We start from the raw sequence: 17,487 nt of genomic DNA on the forward strand, positions 1-17,487 counted from the left end.
TCCTGCTCACCCAGTTCCTTCTGAAACATGCTGAGATGATAGGTGTAAACCGGGACTGTCACAGACAAACCAGGATGTAGGGTGACCTGAGGTTTCCACGAGGTAGCGCCTGATGCTTGGCTGCTAAGTTGCTTCAGTCGTTTCCGACTCTGTGTGACCCCATAGACGACAGCCCACCAGGCTCCCCCATCCCTGGGATTCTCCAGGCAAGAACACTGGAGCGGGTTTCCATTTCCTTCTCCAATGCATGAAAGTGAAAAGTGAAAGTGAAGTCGCTCAGTCCTGTCCGACTCGTAGCAACCCCATGGACTGCAGCCCACCAGGCTCCTCTGTCCATGGGATTTTCCAGGCAAGAGTACTGGAGTGGGGTGCCATCGCCTTCTCCTGATACTTGGCAGGCACTGCATATGCAGCTACTATTGTGTCTCTGTTCAACCAGGGAGTCTGCCGGAGACCAACAGAGAAAACAACTCAGGAACGTCCCTGGTGGTCCAGTAGTGAAGACTCCAAGTTCCCGAGGCAGAGGGCATGGGTTTGATCCCTGGCTGGGGAACTAAGATCCCTCAAGCTGCACAGTGCAACTAATAAAAAGAAACAAAAAACTGGAAACAAACTAACTCAGATGGGGCCTCTCTGGCTGAGGAGGCAGAGGGGGCTGTTCAGCAAACCCTTCCCCACCTCTCTGGGCCTCAGAGGTCCCCCCAACTCCTAGAACTCTGCAGAGCAGCTTGAAAACCACTGAGGTTCCTTTTCAGCTCCCCTGGACCGTGAGCTAACAATCTCCTGATCTGCTGCCTGTCTCCCCAGTGTCACCAGGTCCCTCGTGCAACACAGACCTCAAGCCCCACCCCTCCACCCCTGCCCCTACCATGTAGCTGCCTCATCCTGAGACCAAATTTCCCATCAGCCCTTTGACCGAGCAAGGATGCAGAACTGAAGATCAGCCGCTCCACGCACTGTATGGGTTGTGAATTTCTCTTTCCCCGGCTGTCATCTGCATACGGTGTGTTTATGTGTGCAGGGCTGGGGACAGACTCCCTTACTTCCATCCAAGAGGGGAGAGTTCCTCCCACATGATGGATAGAGAAATCCAGGCAGTGTGGCTAATGCTCTGCCCAAGATGGCACAGCAGCTGAGGGTGGGGTTCTTTCCAGAACTCTTCCCCAGCTCCTCACCCCAGAGGAGGGGAAGAGCCCTCAGAGAGAATGTGGTGGGTCCTTTCCACAGTCGGCTTCCACAGTGGCTGAGACGGTAAAGAATCGGCCCACAATGTGGGAGACGCAGGTTCAATCCCTGGGTCAGGAAGATCCCCTATGGCAACCCACTCCAGTATTCTTGCCTGGAAAATTCCATGGACAGAGGAGCCTGGCGGGCTACAGCCCGTGGGGTCGCAGAGAGTAGGACAGGACTGAACCGCTGACACTTTGCACAGCCGAGGTTGTAAGTAAGCCAGGAGGGGGCCCAGGGTGGGAGACAGGAATATATATGTACAAATGGCTGAGCATGCGTGGGGCGGGGCCCCAGGCAGGGGAGAAACCGGCAACCCAGAGGATTAAGAGGCCAGGGGGCTGGGCATTCTGGGATTAAGCGCCCACCACCCCAAGCTCGCAGCTCTTTTCAAGGCCCAGGCAGGTGGGCGGGAGCTGCTGGCGGATCACTCCTCATTCTGTGTTTTCCTCTCTTTTTGCCCCAGCAGCCCCCACACAGGCTGAATGTGGGTTTGGCTTCCCCTTCACCCACCTCCACAGCTGGGCCTATCCAGGAGGCAGCTGCGAGGGTGCTCCCGGCTTCTGACTCCCAGGGGGCCCCCTGCCTGTGGCCTGTTCACAGCCCCGCCACCCTCAGACCAGCCCCAGTCAGGCTGTCTCCAACCCACCCAGCCTGGACCTCACCCTGAGAGCACCCCACCCAAAGTGGGCGAATCTGGGCTTGGAGCACCCAGGACCCGCAGTTTTGGGGCCTTCGGTACATTGCGTGTGTGCTCAGTCACTCTGTTGTGTCTGACTCTTTCGTGACCCCATGGACCATAGTCCCTCACGCTCCTCTGTCCATGGGATTTCCCAGAATTTGAATGAGGCAAGAATACTGGAGTGGGTTGCCATTTCCTCCTCCAGGGGATCTTCCCAACCCCCGGTTTGAACCTGCCTCCTGCATTGGCAGGCAGATTCTTTACCACTGAGCCACCAGGGAGCCCCATTCGGTACATTATTGATGAGGAAATGAAATTGCATTCGTTTGTTGGGGTGTTTGTTCTTGGCCATGCATTCTGTGGGATCTTAGTTTCCCGTTCAGGGATCCCCACCCTTTACATTGGCTGCGAGGAGTCATATCCACTGGACCACCGAGGAAGTCCCGGAAACTACATGTATAGGGTTTGTCTCTCCCAAAGCTCCAAACCACTTGTATGATCCTGTCCCTGTCGCTGCCTTTGAGGAGGCCCAGGGTGGGAGTCGTGTCCAGGAGGGTCAGCCAAGCCTCCGTAACACGGCTGCTCTCCCTTCCTTTGAATGAGGCATGTGGAGCTGAACACTGAGTCCGGACGACCCTGGACCCTGGATAGCCCAGCCCTGCGTTTGCTTCAGCCCACTGCACCCTGCGGGGAGGCTCGCTCTGCTTGATAAGTGAGGCCGAGGCAATTATGGGTCGAGATGATTACCCGAAATTACGCAAACTGCTCCATGGCCAAGGCAAGAATGGGATTTTGCCTTGTTCATTGCAGCCTCCTTTAGAAGCTCTCAGCATCCTCCCGGGCAGTGGTGCCCACCTCTCTCCACCTTCTGCATGAGTCCTCTCTCTGTGTGTGTTTCTGTCTCCCCCTCACTTGCTCCCTTTGTTCCCCGGCTCCCCCTGCCCCATCCATGCCCTCTGTCAGCCTGTGCTCTTGCCCTCCTCTTCCGAAGTGTCAGGGGTGGTGGTTGGAAGGTGTCCTGTGTTCATTCCCGTGGGGCTCAGGCAGCTGGCCCCCTCCCTTCCTCTGCCTCCCCCCAGTCACCCTCCTTTATCCCTGAGGCCTCATTATTAGGGTAGCCATGACCTCGCATTGTCTGGCCTGTCTGGCCCTGGCATGAAAGGTAGAGTTTTGGCAGAGAAGGGGAAGCTCGGCCAGCTTCCAGCTCCTTCTCTGTAACATGCTGGGGGCAGACACAGCGGGGCAGGGTTGGGGGCTGGGGGCAGGAGCCCCAGGGCAGCCCCTGTCACTAGGGCGACAGCAGGGAGCCCTGGGTTGGGGGGGAAGCAGACCAGGGGAGCAGGTGGTTCTTTGTCTGGAGCCGGAATGAAGGAGAGGGGCCCTTGCCTGATCCCAGCCCCTTCACCCCATCCCTCGGGAGAGCCTTGGATGGGCCCCCGGGGAGGGATTATCTTCCCCCCACCCCAGGCTGATGCAGGAGACGCTCCCTGTGGTGCTCACCAGGGGAGGGGCGGGGAAGGGTGAATGTTTCCAGGATTCAGGGCTGCTTCTGAACACCCCCTACTTGGAACCGCCCCCCCACCAACCCCCATCAGCCCACCCAGGACGAGGGTCACAGGGAACCAGGCAGGGCCAAGCTGGTGAGTCCCTGTTGCCGGAGGGGTTGGGGCCCAGGCAGAGCGGGAGACCCCCACCCCAGCTGCTGCCGTTTCCACTTTGCCACCACAGACATCATTTCCTGTCTGAGCTGTAAGGAGATCAGAGCTGTTGCTGTGTGAGCGCTTTCCTGCTTTAAAAATCTGTTTAGAGTGGACCCTGGAGGCTCCTGGAGCCCCTCCTTTCCGGGCTTTGCGCTCACCTCTTTGATCCTTACATTTGGCTTCTGAGCAGCAGAGCAGGCTCTGAAGGCTGACGGGCAGCGGCAGCCGGTGGTGATGGTAGGGCCGGGCTGTCCGGGCCTGGGATTCTGGGGTCTTCGGCTCCGTGGCTCGCAGGCATGTCACTTAACCTCTCTGCGCTCATCTTCCTGAGTCTTCACTTCCTCATCTGTGAGACTGAAACCATGTAACTCGGACTGGGACTCGAACCCAAGTCCCAGGACTTGAACCCACGTGCCTGGACTCGAACCCACGTCCCTGGACTCAAACCGACCCAGGCTTTTAACTGAGATCGCACACCTGGTTTCAGGACTTAATGAAGCTCAGGCTCTTGATGTCTCATCACAGAAAGAATTCAGTGAGAGACCAGCTGATAGGTAAGAAGTGGATTTATTTAGAGAAAAACACAGTCCACAGAGTGTGGGCCATCTCAGAAGGCGAGAGTGGCATCGAAATGGGGTGGGGTTACTTTTTATGGGCTAGCTAATTTCACAGGCTAATGCGTGGGAGGATTAGTCCAGCTATTTGGGGGAAGGGGTGGAGATTTCCAGGAACTGGGCCACCATCCACTTTTTGGTCTTTGATAGTCAGCCTTGGAGCTGTCATGGTGCCTGTGGGTGTGTCACGTAGCTTGCTGATGTGTTACAGTGAGTATATACTGAGGCCCCAGGTCTAGTGGACGTCGACTCATCGGCCACCTCGTGGTCATTTAGTTCTAATAAGTTTATGTCATGTCGTTTGGCTTTGTCGTTCTCTTTTAAAGGCTGTGCCCTGCCCCCTTCCCTCTGGTTTCAATATGAAGATAATTATAGGACATACTCGTAAGGTTGTGGTAGGAGGTTAAATAAGTCATATATATGAAGTGCTTGGAATGGTATTTAGCCCCATAAAAACACTCAGCAAATAGTAGGTGTTTTTGCTCCTAGAGATCTTTCTGGAGCAGGGTGGAGGTGAATTTCCTGCAATACTCCTTGGTGGGACCCAAAGAAGTGTCATCCCTGAAATCTGTTATTTTGGGTGGAGGGTGGGGAACAAGTGCAGACTTTTCAATAGGCCTCCTTCGAGATGTCCCCTCTCACTGAGTTCTGGGGAGGATTGAAGGAGTCATATCTCCTGGGCTGTCTTAGAGAGGCTGCACACAGAATCAACCTTTCCAAAAATAGTCTTCACTGACCTTATCCAGTAAAGGCGGAAAAGTGGGCTTGATTTTCCGGGCTCTCTGTTGTGTACATGCAGATGTCCGAAATGTCTGTTCGCTCATTTTTTAAATGCCTTTTTAAAAAATATATATTTTATTTATTTATTTGGCTCTGCTGAGTCTGAGTTGCATTCTGTGGGTTCTTTAGTTGCAGCCTATAGCATCTAGTTCCCTGGTCAGGGATTGAACCTGGGGCCCCCTGTATTGGGAGCACAGTCTTAGCCACTGGACCACCAGTGAAGTTCCTATTTGCCTGTTAAAATAGAAGCAGCCCACAGAAGCATCTCCAAATGCAGTGAGTTCATGTGGGGAGGCAGTTTGTGATCAGGAACTGCTCTGGGTGTCTGTAAAGCCAGTTAGTGTGCGCTGACTGGGGACACTGGGTGCGTTCTATGGGGAAAGAGAAGGGGCAGTGAAAGGGGGACCTGAAGGTCACGGGCCTCTCTGGGAGAAATGAATAAGCCCCTTTTCTTTTCCTTTTCTTCTCTTTTGGCCACTCTGAGTGGCACGCGGGATATTAGTTCCCCTACCAGGTATTGAAGCAAACCACTGGTCTGCCAGGGAAGTCCCAGTCCCTTTTCTAATGGAACCCCTGAGCCGTTCCTTGGAAAATGACTGCCCATCTTTTCACCCAAACATCCACTTATTCACCCAACAGATCTTCAGTGGGTGTCAAACTATGCCAGCCTCTGTGCTGAGCCCCAGAGATAAGTTGTGATGCCAACCTTCAAGGAACCAGTGTCTAGAGAGAAGTTGAAAATAAATAGTAGGGTGGAGGCTGGAGGGCTGTTGGAGATTCTAGGAGAGCAGATCATGTGTTGGGGGAAGGCTGGCTGGACATGGGACATCTGAGGAGTTGGAAGGGTGAATCGGAGTCTCCCAGGGAGATGAGGGGCAAAAGGGCAGCAACCAGACGTTCAGAGCACGGGGTCTTTGGGGAGCCCTGTGTGTAGGGTGTGGGGTGCATGTGGCCTGAGCATGGGAGAGGGGCTGGCAGGCTGTCTTCCCCACTGCCTGGGGCCTCTTGCCTTCACCCACTCAGCCCCTCCAGCCCAGGGTCCAGATTTCTTCCTCCACTCATTGCCTGTTCATTCCCACTTCCCACTTGTCCTGGGTCAGAAGTAGGGCAGAGAGTCACCTCTCTGAGCCTCCATTCCCCTTTTCTGTGCACCAGCTGGTTGGATTGGGCGATCTCAGAGGTCTCCAGGGCCTTGTAGGGTTGTTCATGGTTGTCTGCCCTATTTGTTTCCCCTGGGGGCCTTGGGAACAGTCCAGATGCCCTCTGGTCCTCTGTCAGCAGAGGGTTGAGGATGAAAGCCATGAGTGGTGGCAGTGATGGAGCACCTGGGGCCTGCAGGTGGAGGGATGGAGCCCCACTGACCCTGCTGCTGTGTGTGCTTCTCCCTCAGTTTGACCCTGGGAACACAGGCTTCATCAGTACAGGCAAGTTCCGGAGCCTCCTGGACAGCCACAGTTCCAAGCTGGACCCGCACAAGAGGGAAGTACTCCTGGCTCTCGCCGACAGCCATGCCAACGGGCAGATATGCTACCAGGATTTTGTCAACCTGGTGAGCACTCTGGGTCCCTCGCCACTGGGAGTGGCCTGTTTGGGGGCGTGGCTTAGAGGGCCCTTTTGGATAATTAATTACTGGGATTGGTGGGTCTTCAGCATTGAAAAACTCCAGGACTATGGCAGCAGCAAAGTGGCTGCAGCTGTTCCAGCCCTCACACCCTCAGACCTCACCCCAAAGGAGAGGAGAGGAGAGGAGCTCTTTTTATGGGAGCTCCCACATGAGGCCTGGGATTTCCTTCCTTCCATTGGCCTAGATTGGGTCAGTGGGATGTGCTGATTGACTCAAACTGATCAGTGCCCACCCTGGGGGCTCAGAGGAGAGTCACTTCCATGGACATGAAGGGCTGGAAGTGGGAAGTCATCGTTGGCAGGAGAAGAGCTGGGGAGTGGATGTTGGGAGGATCGGGCCAGGCCTTTCAGGAGCAATGGGGCATGTGGGTGAAGGCTGAAGCTCTTCAGACCTGCTGGCAGTGGTCCTGGGTGATCGGAGGGGCTGGAGACAGGAGGCCCACGCATCCTGCTCAGTGGTCTGGTGTCTTGGAGTCAGGACTTCCTCCTCACTGGGTACTGCTGTGATGTTTCTGGGCTACAGTGGCAGGATTGGAATGGGGTTCAGTGGGGTTGAGCAGGAAGCAACTCACCGTGGGTGGATGGGATGTGAGCAGAAGCTGCATGAACTAGCGGGATGAACACAAGGCTGGGAGATTCCACGCGGTTTCCCTCTTGGTGGAATGGAAGAGTCGCCTCTCTTCTTGTCACCCATTTACTAAATGACTGGTGTGAACAGTCAGTTCTTGAACATCCAGGCTCCTGGAATTCACAGGCGTCAGTGATGGGGAGCCAGGATCTGCCATCGTGCCATGTCCGCTCTCTGATGCGCGGGTTTTGGTGTTTTAATTGCCTCTTAACTGAGGACCTGCCTTCATCCAGAGATTAACAGATGGCAGCGAGCAGCTGTGAAGCTTTTAGGGATGAAGTAATCTGCTGTTCAGATTGGACCCAGGGAGCAGACCTTTTAGAGGATGGGAGGCAGAGCTCAATTAAGCAGGGAAGTTGGGGACATTTGGGATTCACGGGATGGGTCATGGAGGTGAGTTGTGTGGCTGGGAACCCAGCAGCGCCAGCAAAGATCAGGCCACAGGTTCGAGCTCGTGGCTCCTCCACAGCCCCAGCACGAGCATGTTCGACGCATGCTCTGCTCAGCCCGGGGCAGAGCGAGGGCATGGCAGAGCCAGTGAGTGGCTTCTCTCCAGCTGGGGGTTCAGGAAATCTTCTGCGTGAATTCGCAACAGCAGGTTGCTTGTTGCCATCAAGATTTCTCTGTTCAAGTTCTGAGCTGGAGTGGCCAACCAGAGCCTGGATTCCTGTGAGCAAGGCTGCCCTGGAGGGCGGGACTAAGAAGGGACTCACCAGGAGGGAGGATCTGGGAAGGGCAGAGAGCTCGGGGGCTGGAGGCAGGCGGACCTGGGTCCTGCTTAATGCGCTGCCTTTGCCACTCAGTGGGAAAGATTCTCTGAGCCCATGTGTAAAATGAAGCCAAAGTACACCTTCTTCAGAGTGGTGGTGGTGTTTAGTCACTAAGTCACGTCCGACTCTTTGCGACCCCATGGACTGTAGCCTGCCAGGCTTCTCTGTCCATGGGATTCCCGAGGCAAGAATACTGGAGTGGGTTGCCATTTCCTTCTCTGGTTGATCTTCTTGACTCAGGGGTCAAACCTGTATCTCCTGCATTGGCAGGCATGCTCTTTACCACCGAGCCACCTGGGAAGCCTCTTCAGGATGGTGGCAAGGATTAAATAAGAGGAAATGTTTGAAAGTTTTTGTTGCCTCTTAATGTTCTTCCAGGTTAACTCCTCGGCATCTTTTGTGAGCCTTTTCCCACGCCCACCCAGGCAGAATGAACTAACCTTATCCTGAGCCCTCCAGTGCTTTGCGCAAGCCTCTCTTCTAACACAGACCACATTGCATTACAGCTGAGTGGTCAGGGTTGTCATGTATGGGTCTACAGGTTGTGGACTGTATAAGGATGCCAGGCAGAGAGATGAATGAGGACTGAAATCTGCCCTGGGCTTTGTTCAGCAAGGCCTGGAAAGGGTGCATCCACCTGGAAGAAGAGGCTTCTTTATCTAACTGTCATGAAAGCACCATATGGGCCAGCATAGGCCCCAGAGTCAGGCGGATCTGAATCTGAATCCTGACTCCATGATTTACTAACTATGGGTCCTTGAGAAAATTACTTTCCAAGGAAAATTACTCTCCAAGCTCCCATCTCCACCTTTATATCACGGGGATAACACAATGCACAGGATAACAAAGGAGACATCATCTTTTGCTGCTGATTACACCTCTGTCTCTCCTATAAGCTCCGTGAGGCCAGAGACCACGGCCGCTGCTGTGCCCAGCACAGTTCTAGGCACATCAGGGCAAGGTCAATGGTGAGTGTGTGTGTGCGCACACGCACTGCTTCTCCCATACTCATGCTGAGCGCCTCCCCGCCATGAGTCTTGCAGCTGTGTGTTTGTAAGGCATGTACACACCTGGAGATTGAGGGAGAGGATGGCTACAAACTAATCAGATCACATGGTCTTGTCTTGGGCTTGCAGCCAACGCAGAGCCCTAAGTCCTGCCTAAATTTATAGAGCTGCCAAGCCACTGAGAACCAGGCCCAAGCTTTGCAGGCATGGAGGGGATGGGAATAAGGAATCGTTGGAAGGGGTTCATCCGGGAAGGCCTGCTAGAGGGGGGAGGCTTCAGCCAGATTTTGCAGGTGTGTGCAGAACCCAGGAGAGGGGGCGGGGACTGCTGATGGAGACTCATTCGTCCTGGCCTGGTCTGAACCCAGATCTTCCCCAGCTCTCTGCCCCCAACAGGGCTTCAAACCCCTGTGCCTTTATCTGGCTGGCTCCCCTCTGCAGCCTTGTCTGGACTCCCTGCCTTCAGGTTTAGCCTGATGTCCACTTCTGGGCCCACAGTCCCAGAAATACACTGATAATCCCTACCCAGTGACCATGGGGCAGCCCCTGGGCAGCACCGTGGACTCTGATTAGGAGAGCTGTGTCTCTAGAATATTTTCCTGTATGGAGGGTCTAGAGTGTGGTCAGGGAGAGTGCGTGGGAGGTAGCGGAGGCCTCTGGAGGATGAAAATCAGCATCTGCCTCTGGGAGTCAGGTTGCCAGGGCTCTGTGGGGAAGGGGCCCAGCCTGGGGCTCCTCAAGTATCACAGTTCCCTTGGGGTCCTTCAGGACTGATGACCTTCCACAAGCACAGCTTTGGGTTCTGGCTCCAGGGGCCGGGGATGCTGACTCCTACTTGTCCTGTAGTTCTCACTCATGCCACCTCCTCCAGGAAGTCCTCCACGACCACCTTCGGACCAGGTTGGGCCTCCCTCCTATGTGTTCCCACAGCAGGCTTCACTGTGAATCATGATTGCTGGTCACTTAGGTGGCTCAGATAGTAAAGAATCTGCCTGCAGTGCAGGAGATCTGGGTTCCATCCCTGGTTGGGAAGATCCCCTGGAGAAGGGAATGGCTACCCACTCCAGTATTCTTGCCTGGAGAATTCCATGGACAGAGGAGCCTGGTGGGCTCCAGTTCACGCAGTCCCAAAAAGCTGGACATGACTGAGTGACTAACACCTTCACACTTTCTTCACTTTCACTTATCAGCCTTCAACACCTCTGTGTTTCCGTGTCTGGCAACACCTGATGCTTAATAGTTGCTCAGGAAACTGTGAGGGATGCAGGCTGGTGGGTGGGAGGAGATATCGTGGATATGAATCCAGGCTCTGGAGCCTTGCTGGGTTTGGACTTGATGGATTTTTAGAACTCTACGCTTTGGGCTCCTCATCTGGTGGGATGGGGATATTCATGGTCTTTAACTAGAGGTAGACTAGATGCATCAAATGAGCTGAGCTGTGATGTGCTTAGAACAGCCCCTGACACAGAAGAGCTTGGTGAATATTGCTTGTTAACTTACATTTAACTCCTTGCAAACTATTACAGCAAAATCCCATGGACGGAGGAGCCTGGTAGGCTGCAGTCCATGGGGTCGCTAGGAGTTGGGCACGACTGGGCGACTTCACTTTCACTTTTCACTTTCATGCATTGGAGAAGGAAATGGCAACCCACTCCAGTGTTCTGGCCTGGAGAATCCCAGGGACGGGGGAGCCTGGTGGGCTGCTGTCTATGGGATTGCAGTCGGACACGATTGAAGCGACTTAGCAGCAGCAGCAAACTATTACAGAAGAAAGAGGAAGGTGGCCTCAGGCCTGGGCGGTCTAAGGAACTGGCTGGCTGGGAAATGGGATGGGGCTCCCCTGAGACCCCGGTTCTGACCCCCTCCCCCACCCTGTTCCCATGTAGATGAGCAACAAGCGGTCCAACAGTTTTCGCCAGGCCATCCTGCAGGGGAACCGCAGGCTCTGCAGCAAGGCCCTGCTGGAGGAGAAGGGGCTGAACCTCTCCCAGCGACTCATCCGTCACGTGGCCTACGAGACCCTGCCCCGGGAAATTGACCGGAAGTGGTACTACGACAGTTATACCTGCTGCCCCCCGCCCTGGTTCATGATCACGGTCACACTGCTAGAGGCAAGGACGGGGGTGACGAAGGGGCTGCTGGAGGGTCAAAAGGATATAATTTTTTTTCCCCCCTGCACCGTGTGACATGTGGGATCTTAGTTCCCCAGCCAGGGATTGAACCCATACCCCATGCAGTGGAAGCATAGAATCCTAGCAATTAGAACCACCAGGGAAGTTCCAGGAGGATATCTGAGATCACAAGGGGAAGTGCAGCACCTTCACCACCGAAAGGTGATGGTTGAGGATCAAATGGCAGTTGTCACGGCAGGTCAGGCCCTGGTGCAGGGCATGCATGTGTTGTTATAGCCCCTCGGCCACAGAGGTATTACAAAGATCATGACTTGAAGTCACATGTACTGCAGCGAAACCCCTGTATGACCCTTCCCCCCGCCCAAATCAACGGCAACACGAACAGTGTCAGAAGGTCTTTGATTGGGGGCATTTCACCAAGCAAACTCATTAAGGCAACTTCTGTTAGTTCCTCCCAGAGTGAGTGGAGTGAGCCTCGTGGATGGGTCATTTGTTCCCCCCAGACTCCATCTTCCATCTGGAAAGTGGGAATAACCAGACTTGCCCTCCTTCTCCCACGCGACTCCTCTGTTTAGAGCCAGAGAATTGCTGGTGGTGCTTTCTGAGCACAAAAGCATTACATCAATACGTATGGGAAGGAGTGTTTATGAACAGGTAAATGTGGGCTTCACATATTTTGCAGGAACATTCTCCCCTTAGGGAATCATCCTTACCTATTGTAATTCTAAAAGTCTCATCTTATGCAACACGATCCAAAGTACCACTTTCTGAATCAGCAGTCCTGTATGAGGGACTCTGAATTCTTCCGGCTCTTCAGCCCCAGAACTTGTGGCCCACCCCCATCCCCAGCGCGAGCTCTCAAACGGATGCTTGGCTTCCTTTTGGCATTTTATAATCTCCACCGTTTCTCTTCCAGAGCTAGGGGCTTAATTACCGCCCCTGCGTACGTTCTTATAAAATTCCTGCCGAATCAAACTGTAGGATCATTAAGCCTCATGGCGTCCTGCTTCTTCCTTTCTTTAATCAGAATATCTGGACTGCAGACCAGAGCTCCTCGGTTTGTTGTTCTGGCTTCCTCCAAGTACATGTTGAAGTTGCGATTTTTCCGAGATATTCTTGGACTTGTTCTCCAAGCGCTTACTGTGTTGGTCTATTTATTAACTTCTATTTGAGGACCAATAATAACGAGTTGGCTTGCAAGCTGTGTTTGCTGCCAGGCCACCCGCACGCATGGTGTTAGGTGAACAGATTCAGCTCCCAGGGAGTCCAGCTGCTGGGAGCCCTGAGCCATTCCCAGGCTTAGCCCAGGAGGGCTTACCCCCAAGCTAATTACAGCTGCCTTCCCTCAGCTGATGCTGCTCACAGGGCTGGCTCTTCGTGTACTTTATCTTTAAAAAAAAGAAAAAATTATTTATTTTGACCACGTCGGGTCTTAGGGCTTCCCAGGCGGCACTAGTGGTAAAGAACCTGCCTGCCTATGCAGGAGACATGAGACGTGGGTTCGATCCCTGAACAGAAAGCTCCCCTGGAGTAGGAAATGGCAACCCACAGTAGTATTCTAGCTTGGAGAATCTCATTCTAGCTTGGGGAATCCATGCCGAATCCCACGGACAGAGGAGCCTGGCAGGCTACAGTCCATGGGGTCGCAAAGACTTGGGCACGACTGAGCACGCAGAGAGAGATCGGGTCTCAGTTGCAGTACACAGGCTTAGATGCCCACAGCATGTGGGATCTTAATTCCCCAACCAGGGGTTGAACCAGGTCCCCTCCATTGCATGGTGGATTCTTAACCACTGGACCACCAGGGAAGCCCCTGGTGGGAAGCCCACCTTTAAAAAAAACATTTTATAGTTTATCATTTTTAAGCCTCACAATCACCATGGAAATGTAGACATGAATATTCCCATTTCCAAATGGGAAAGCCACGTGTGTGCTCAGTCTGACTCTTTGCAACCCCATGGACTGTAGTCTGCCAGCCTCCTCTATCCATGGAATTTTCCAGGCAAGAATACTGGAGTGGGTTGCCATTTCCTACTTCAGGGGATCTTCCCAACCCAGGGATCAAACCCACATCTCCTGCATTACAGGGGGATCCTTTACCGCTGTGCCACCTGTGAAGCCCCAGAGAAATGGATGACCAGTGAATTAAAATAATTTGCCCAAGGTTATCCAGAGGAGCTGGATCTTTTGTCCAGATTGGTTTCTGATTTTCCAAAACCTCAGCTGTGTAAACTCAAATCACCAATCTAGAAGAAACTGGAAAATGATGAAATAACTGTTTCAGAGTCCTTATACCAAAGCCCAAGCCTTTTGTTTTATATCCTGTTCCAGTAACCTAACTTTCTGATTCCATAACAGTGAACATAATGGGAAGCTACTAGAAGAGGGCCTCCTCCCTGCCAACAAGAGGAAGTAAGAACCTGGTTGTGGTAACTGGTTAACAACTTGCTGACACCCCAGGCATGGCAAGAGAGGACAAGAGAAAATGTACAAGCAAACCTGAGTCACAAAGAAACACAGGAATTTGGGATCATTTAGTACAGGAGCGAAACCCCCATCAGTTGCTGGAGAAGACATTGCTCCTATAGCCCAGATCAATACCTGAGGCATCCTTAAAATTAAGAACCTAGGGACATGAATTATGCATTGTAGAGAGAGTTCCAGGGAGAAATAGTTAAAATAAACACTCTTTTCGGGCTTAAACAAGTATGCTTCAGTCATCTTCACAAATTCTTATGTGAGGTGTTGATGAGAATTCAGAGAAATTGAAATCCTTGTGTACTGTCGGTGGGAATGTAAAGTGGTATAGCCATTGTGGGAAACGGTATGTCGGTTCCTCAGAAAATTAAATCAGAATTATCATACGATCGTGCGACGCCACTCCTGAGTGTATACCCAAGAGAACTGAAAGCAGGGACTCAGATATCTATACACCCATGTTCATAGCAGCATTGCTCACAGTAGCTAAAAGGTGAACGCAACCCGAGATCCATCGACAGATGAATGGATAAACAAAATTTGGTAGCTACATCCAGTGGAATATTGGGAAGGAGATTTTGACATACGTTACAACATGGATGTATCTTGATGACATTATGCCAAGCGAAATAAACCAGTCACAAAAGACAAATGCTGTGTGATTCCACTTCCACACAGTCCCTGGGGTAGTCGCGTTCGTAGAGACAGAAAGCGGAATGGTGGTTGCCAGGGGCTGGGGGGCAGGGAATGGAAATTAATGTTTCATGGATATAGAGTTGCTTTCATCACTTTTACAAGATGAAAAGAATCCTGTGAATGGATAGTGGTGATGGTTGCCCATTATGAATGTATTTAACACCCCTGAACTCTACACTTAAAATGGTTAAGATGGTAAATTTTATGTTACATGGCTTTTGCCACAGTTTTGTGTTTTTTTTTTTTTTTTGAAATCAACTTAGATGGCATTGCCTCAACCCCAAGTGGGTATGTGAGTTATTACTGGAATTAAAGTTTAAAATCCTCCAAACCCTTTCTGCTTAGCACCGAGGAAATGTGGGCAGAGACCTTGAGACCATTTTGTGAACCCTGAACACACAATGAACAGAAGTGGAGTGAGAGGTGGTGGAGAGCTAGCTTGGGTGCTGGTCACAGGGGTGTGAGAAGGACAGATGGCAACTTCCCTAGGGATTCCGCATGATAATAAGCTCAGGAGGGCTTCCTGGCAGTTTCCTGCCTAGTAACGGCCTCTCTGTACTCTCTGCTCTCCTCCAGGTTGCCTTTTTCCTTTATAATGGGGTGTCGCTGGGCCAGTTTGTACTGCAGGTAACCCACCCACGATACCTGAAGAACGCACTGGTTTACCATCCACAGCTCCGAGCACAGGCTTGGCGTTACCTGACATACATATTCATGCATGCGGGGTGAGTACTGGTGTCCTTCATTCTATCAACAATCCCTGCAGAGAAATAACTGGTCCAGAGAGCCTGGATTGAAATTTTATTTTAGTTTATTTTTGTCTACCTGGACACAGGATTTGAGATGGATTCTTAAAACTTATCTAATACCAAACTGGTATGTGTAAATTATTCAGAGTATATGGGAGATGAAAATGTTTTACAGTTAGTGGTGGTGATGTTTGTGCATACCATGCCATTAAAACTATACAGTTGAGGGGACTTCCCTAGGGGCGCAGTGGGTATGAATCCACCTGCCAGTGCAGGGAGTTTGATCTCTGGTGGGGAAGATTCCACATGCCACGGAGCAGCTAAGCCCATGCACCACAGCTACTGAGCCCTGTGTGCTGCAGGTACTGAAGCCCATGTGCCCAGAGCCTGTGCTTTGCCACAAGAGAAGCTACTGCAATGAGAAGCCTGCGCACCTCAACAGAGAGTAGCTCCCACTTGCTGAAATAGAGAAAGGCTGTGCAAAGCAATGAGGACCAGTGCAGCCAAAAATAAATAAAATTATATATTTATTGTATATATATATATATATATATATAAATTGTACAGTTAAAAAAAAAAAGAGTGTATGGGAAAGAGAAAGCAAAGTGAGATCAGCACACACAGCATGTGATTCTGTATATTTGCTGTAAGTAGGTTATAGATTTATTCTGAGCTTCCTGGTGGCCAAAGCAAAGAGGGAAATGTGGTCAACCACCAGGTTCATTGTCCATAAACTATGTGTGAGTGGCACTATAAGTGAAATAAAGCACTGATTTGTTGAAAGGAGGTCTACCTATATGGTGACATGAGTCTTCTTGAGGAACTCTGGAAATATTACAGTTTCTGTTTACAGAGCCATGTGACCTCTTTTGGGACCTGGAGTGCCACCAGTCCTCAGGGGTGCATCTTACCCATGATAAGGACCTCCTAGCTGGCCAGGTGACCACCCAGGTCCAAGTCTCTTGAATGCACAATCTTGGCTGGAGACAGTTTTTACGTAGTGGGAGTGTGGAGTTGGAAAGTCAGAATCCCCGGACCCCAGACCTCTGCAGTGTTTTCTACAGACTCTAGAGAAGTGGAGAGAAAGCGTGGAAAAGCCCTGAGGGTGCCTATCCCTCAGGCAGTGGGGATGCCAGTGGGAAGAAGGATCACCCGGGCCCTCATGGTTCTTTCCTTGGGAGAATGACCCACAGTGGCCACGAGGAAGCTCCACTGTGAACCTCTGCTCCTGCTGAGCTTCTAAGGGGGCCACAGAGCCTCCCCCAGCTGGCTGCACCTGCTGGGGAGGCTGCTTTGGGGTGAAGAGACTTCTCTGATGGTCACTGATGAATGTCTCTACTCTGAGCCTAAGGGGATGGCAGCCTGGCCTGCTATGTCTCAGCTTCGACTTCAGGGCTGAGGAGGAGAGTGGGGGAGGCCCTTCATGCTTGGGTATCCTCATGAGCCAAGATGTGGACACAACAGGAACTGGGGGAATAACTTTGACTTACTAAGTTTTTTTTTTTAAGTGTTTATTTATTGTTGCACTGGGTCCTCATTGCTTCATGTGGACTTCTCATTACAGTGGCTTCTCTTGTGATGGAGTGTGGACTTTAGGAGCACAGGCTTCAGTAGTTATGACACGAGCTTAGCTGCCTGGCAGCATGTGGGGATCTTCCCAGACCAGGGATCAAACCCGTGTCCCCTGCATCGACAGGCTGATTCTTCACTACTAGGCCACCAGGGAGCTCCCAGCCATAGGGTCTGGTCCACTGCTGGATCCCCAGCCTCTTGACATGCTGAGTGAATGACTGTGGTCTCTCTGTACAGGATAGAACACCTGGGACTCAACGTGGTGCTCCAGCTCCTGGTGGGGGTGCCTCTGGAGATGGTGCATGGAGCAACCCGCATTGGTCTTGTCTATGTGGCCGGTGTTGTGGCAGGTAGGCAGGTGGGCCCAGAGTCCATAGGGGTGAACCTCCCCAGGACGGCTGATGAGACCCTGTGCCGTCAGGCAGGCCCCAGGCTTCCAGCGGACGCTCATCACCCAGGCTCCCGACTGCTAGGGTTCTCCTCCGGGTACCTCTCCCCACCTCCCCAGGGAGACCGGACGGGGATGCCACCCAGAGAGCGAGGCGTGTGATGGCAAAGTGGGTGGAGGGATGTGATTTGGAGCCGGCAGACTGACCGAGGTTTCAGTCTTTCACTGCCGTGTCGTAGCTGTGTGAACTTGGGGAAATTCCTTACCTTCTCTTGGCACCCGTTAAGCTTTAAGAGGGAACTAATGAGATCTGCTGCAGAGAGTCGCACACAACTTAGTGACTGAACAACGAAAAATGAGATATGCGTGCCGGATGTGAGGAGGGCGGGGCGAAGTGAAGAATGAAATAAAGCAAGGGTAGTGAGATCCCAGGGATGGGGG

The 17,487-nt window shown here is 52.3% G+C and overlaps 1 protein-coding gene across 5 annotated transcripts in view; it reads left to right on the forward strand.

Moving 5' to 3' along the window:
• The window catches only part of RHBDL3 (rhomboid like 3), a 52,983-nt gene that overhangs the window by 14,465 nt on the left and 21,031 nt on the right, over positions 1 to 17,487 (forward strand). For all 5 annotated transcript variants that reach the window (XM_025281053.3, XM_025281054.3, XM_044939540.2 and 2 more), the window contains 4 exons: positions 6,394 to 6,552; positions 10,918 to 11,142; positions 14,914 to 15,062; positions 16,896 to 17,008. In XM_025281053.3, coding sequence (XP_025136838.1) covers positions 6,394 to 6,552; positions 10,918 to 11,142; positions 14,914 to 15,062; positions 16,896 to 17,008 — 646 coding nt within the window. The remainder of the gene's footprint in view (positions 1 to 6,393; positions 6,553 to 10,917; positions 11,143 to 14,913; positions 15,063 to 16,895; positions 17,009 to 17,487) is intronic.

This window comes from Bubalus bubalis, chromosome 3 (genome assembly GCF_019923935.1).
Source record: "Bubalus bubalis isolate 160015118507 breed Murrah chromosome 3, NDDB_SH_1, whole genome shotgun sequence".
NCBI classification, from domain to species: domain Eukaryota; kingdom Metazoa; phylum Chordata; class Mammalia; order Artiodactyla; family Bovidae; genus Bubalus; species Bubalus bubalis.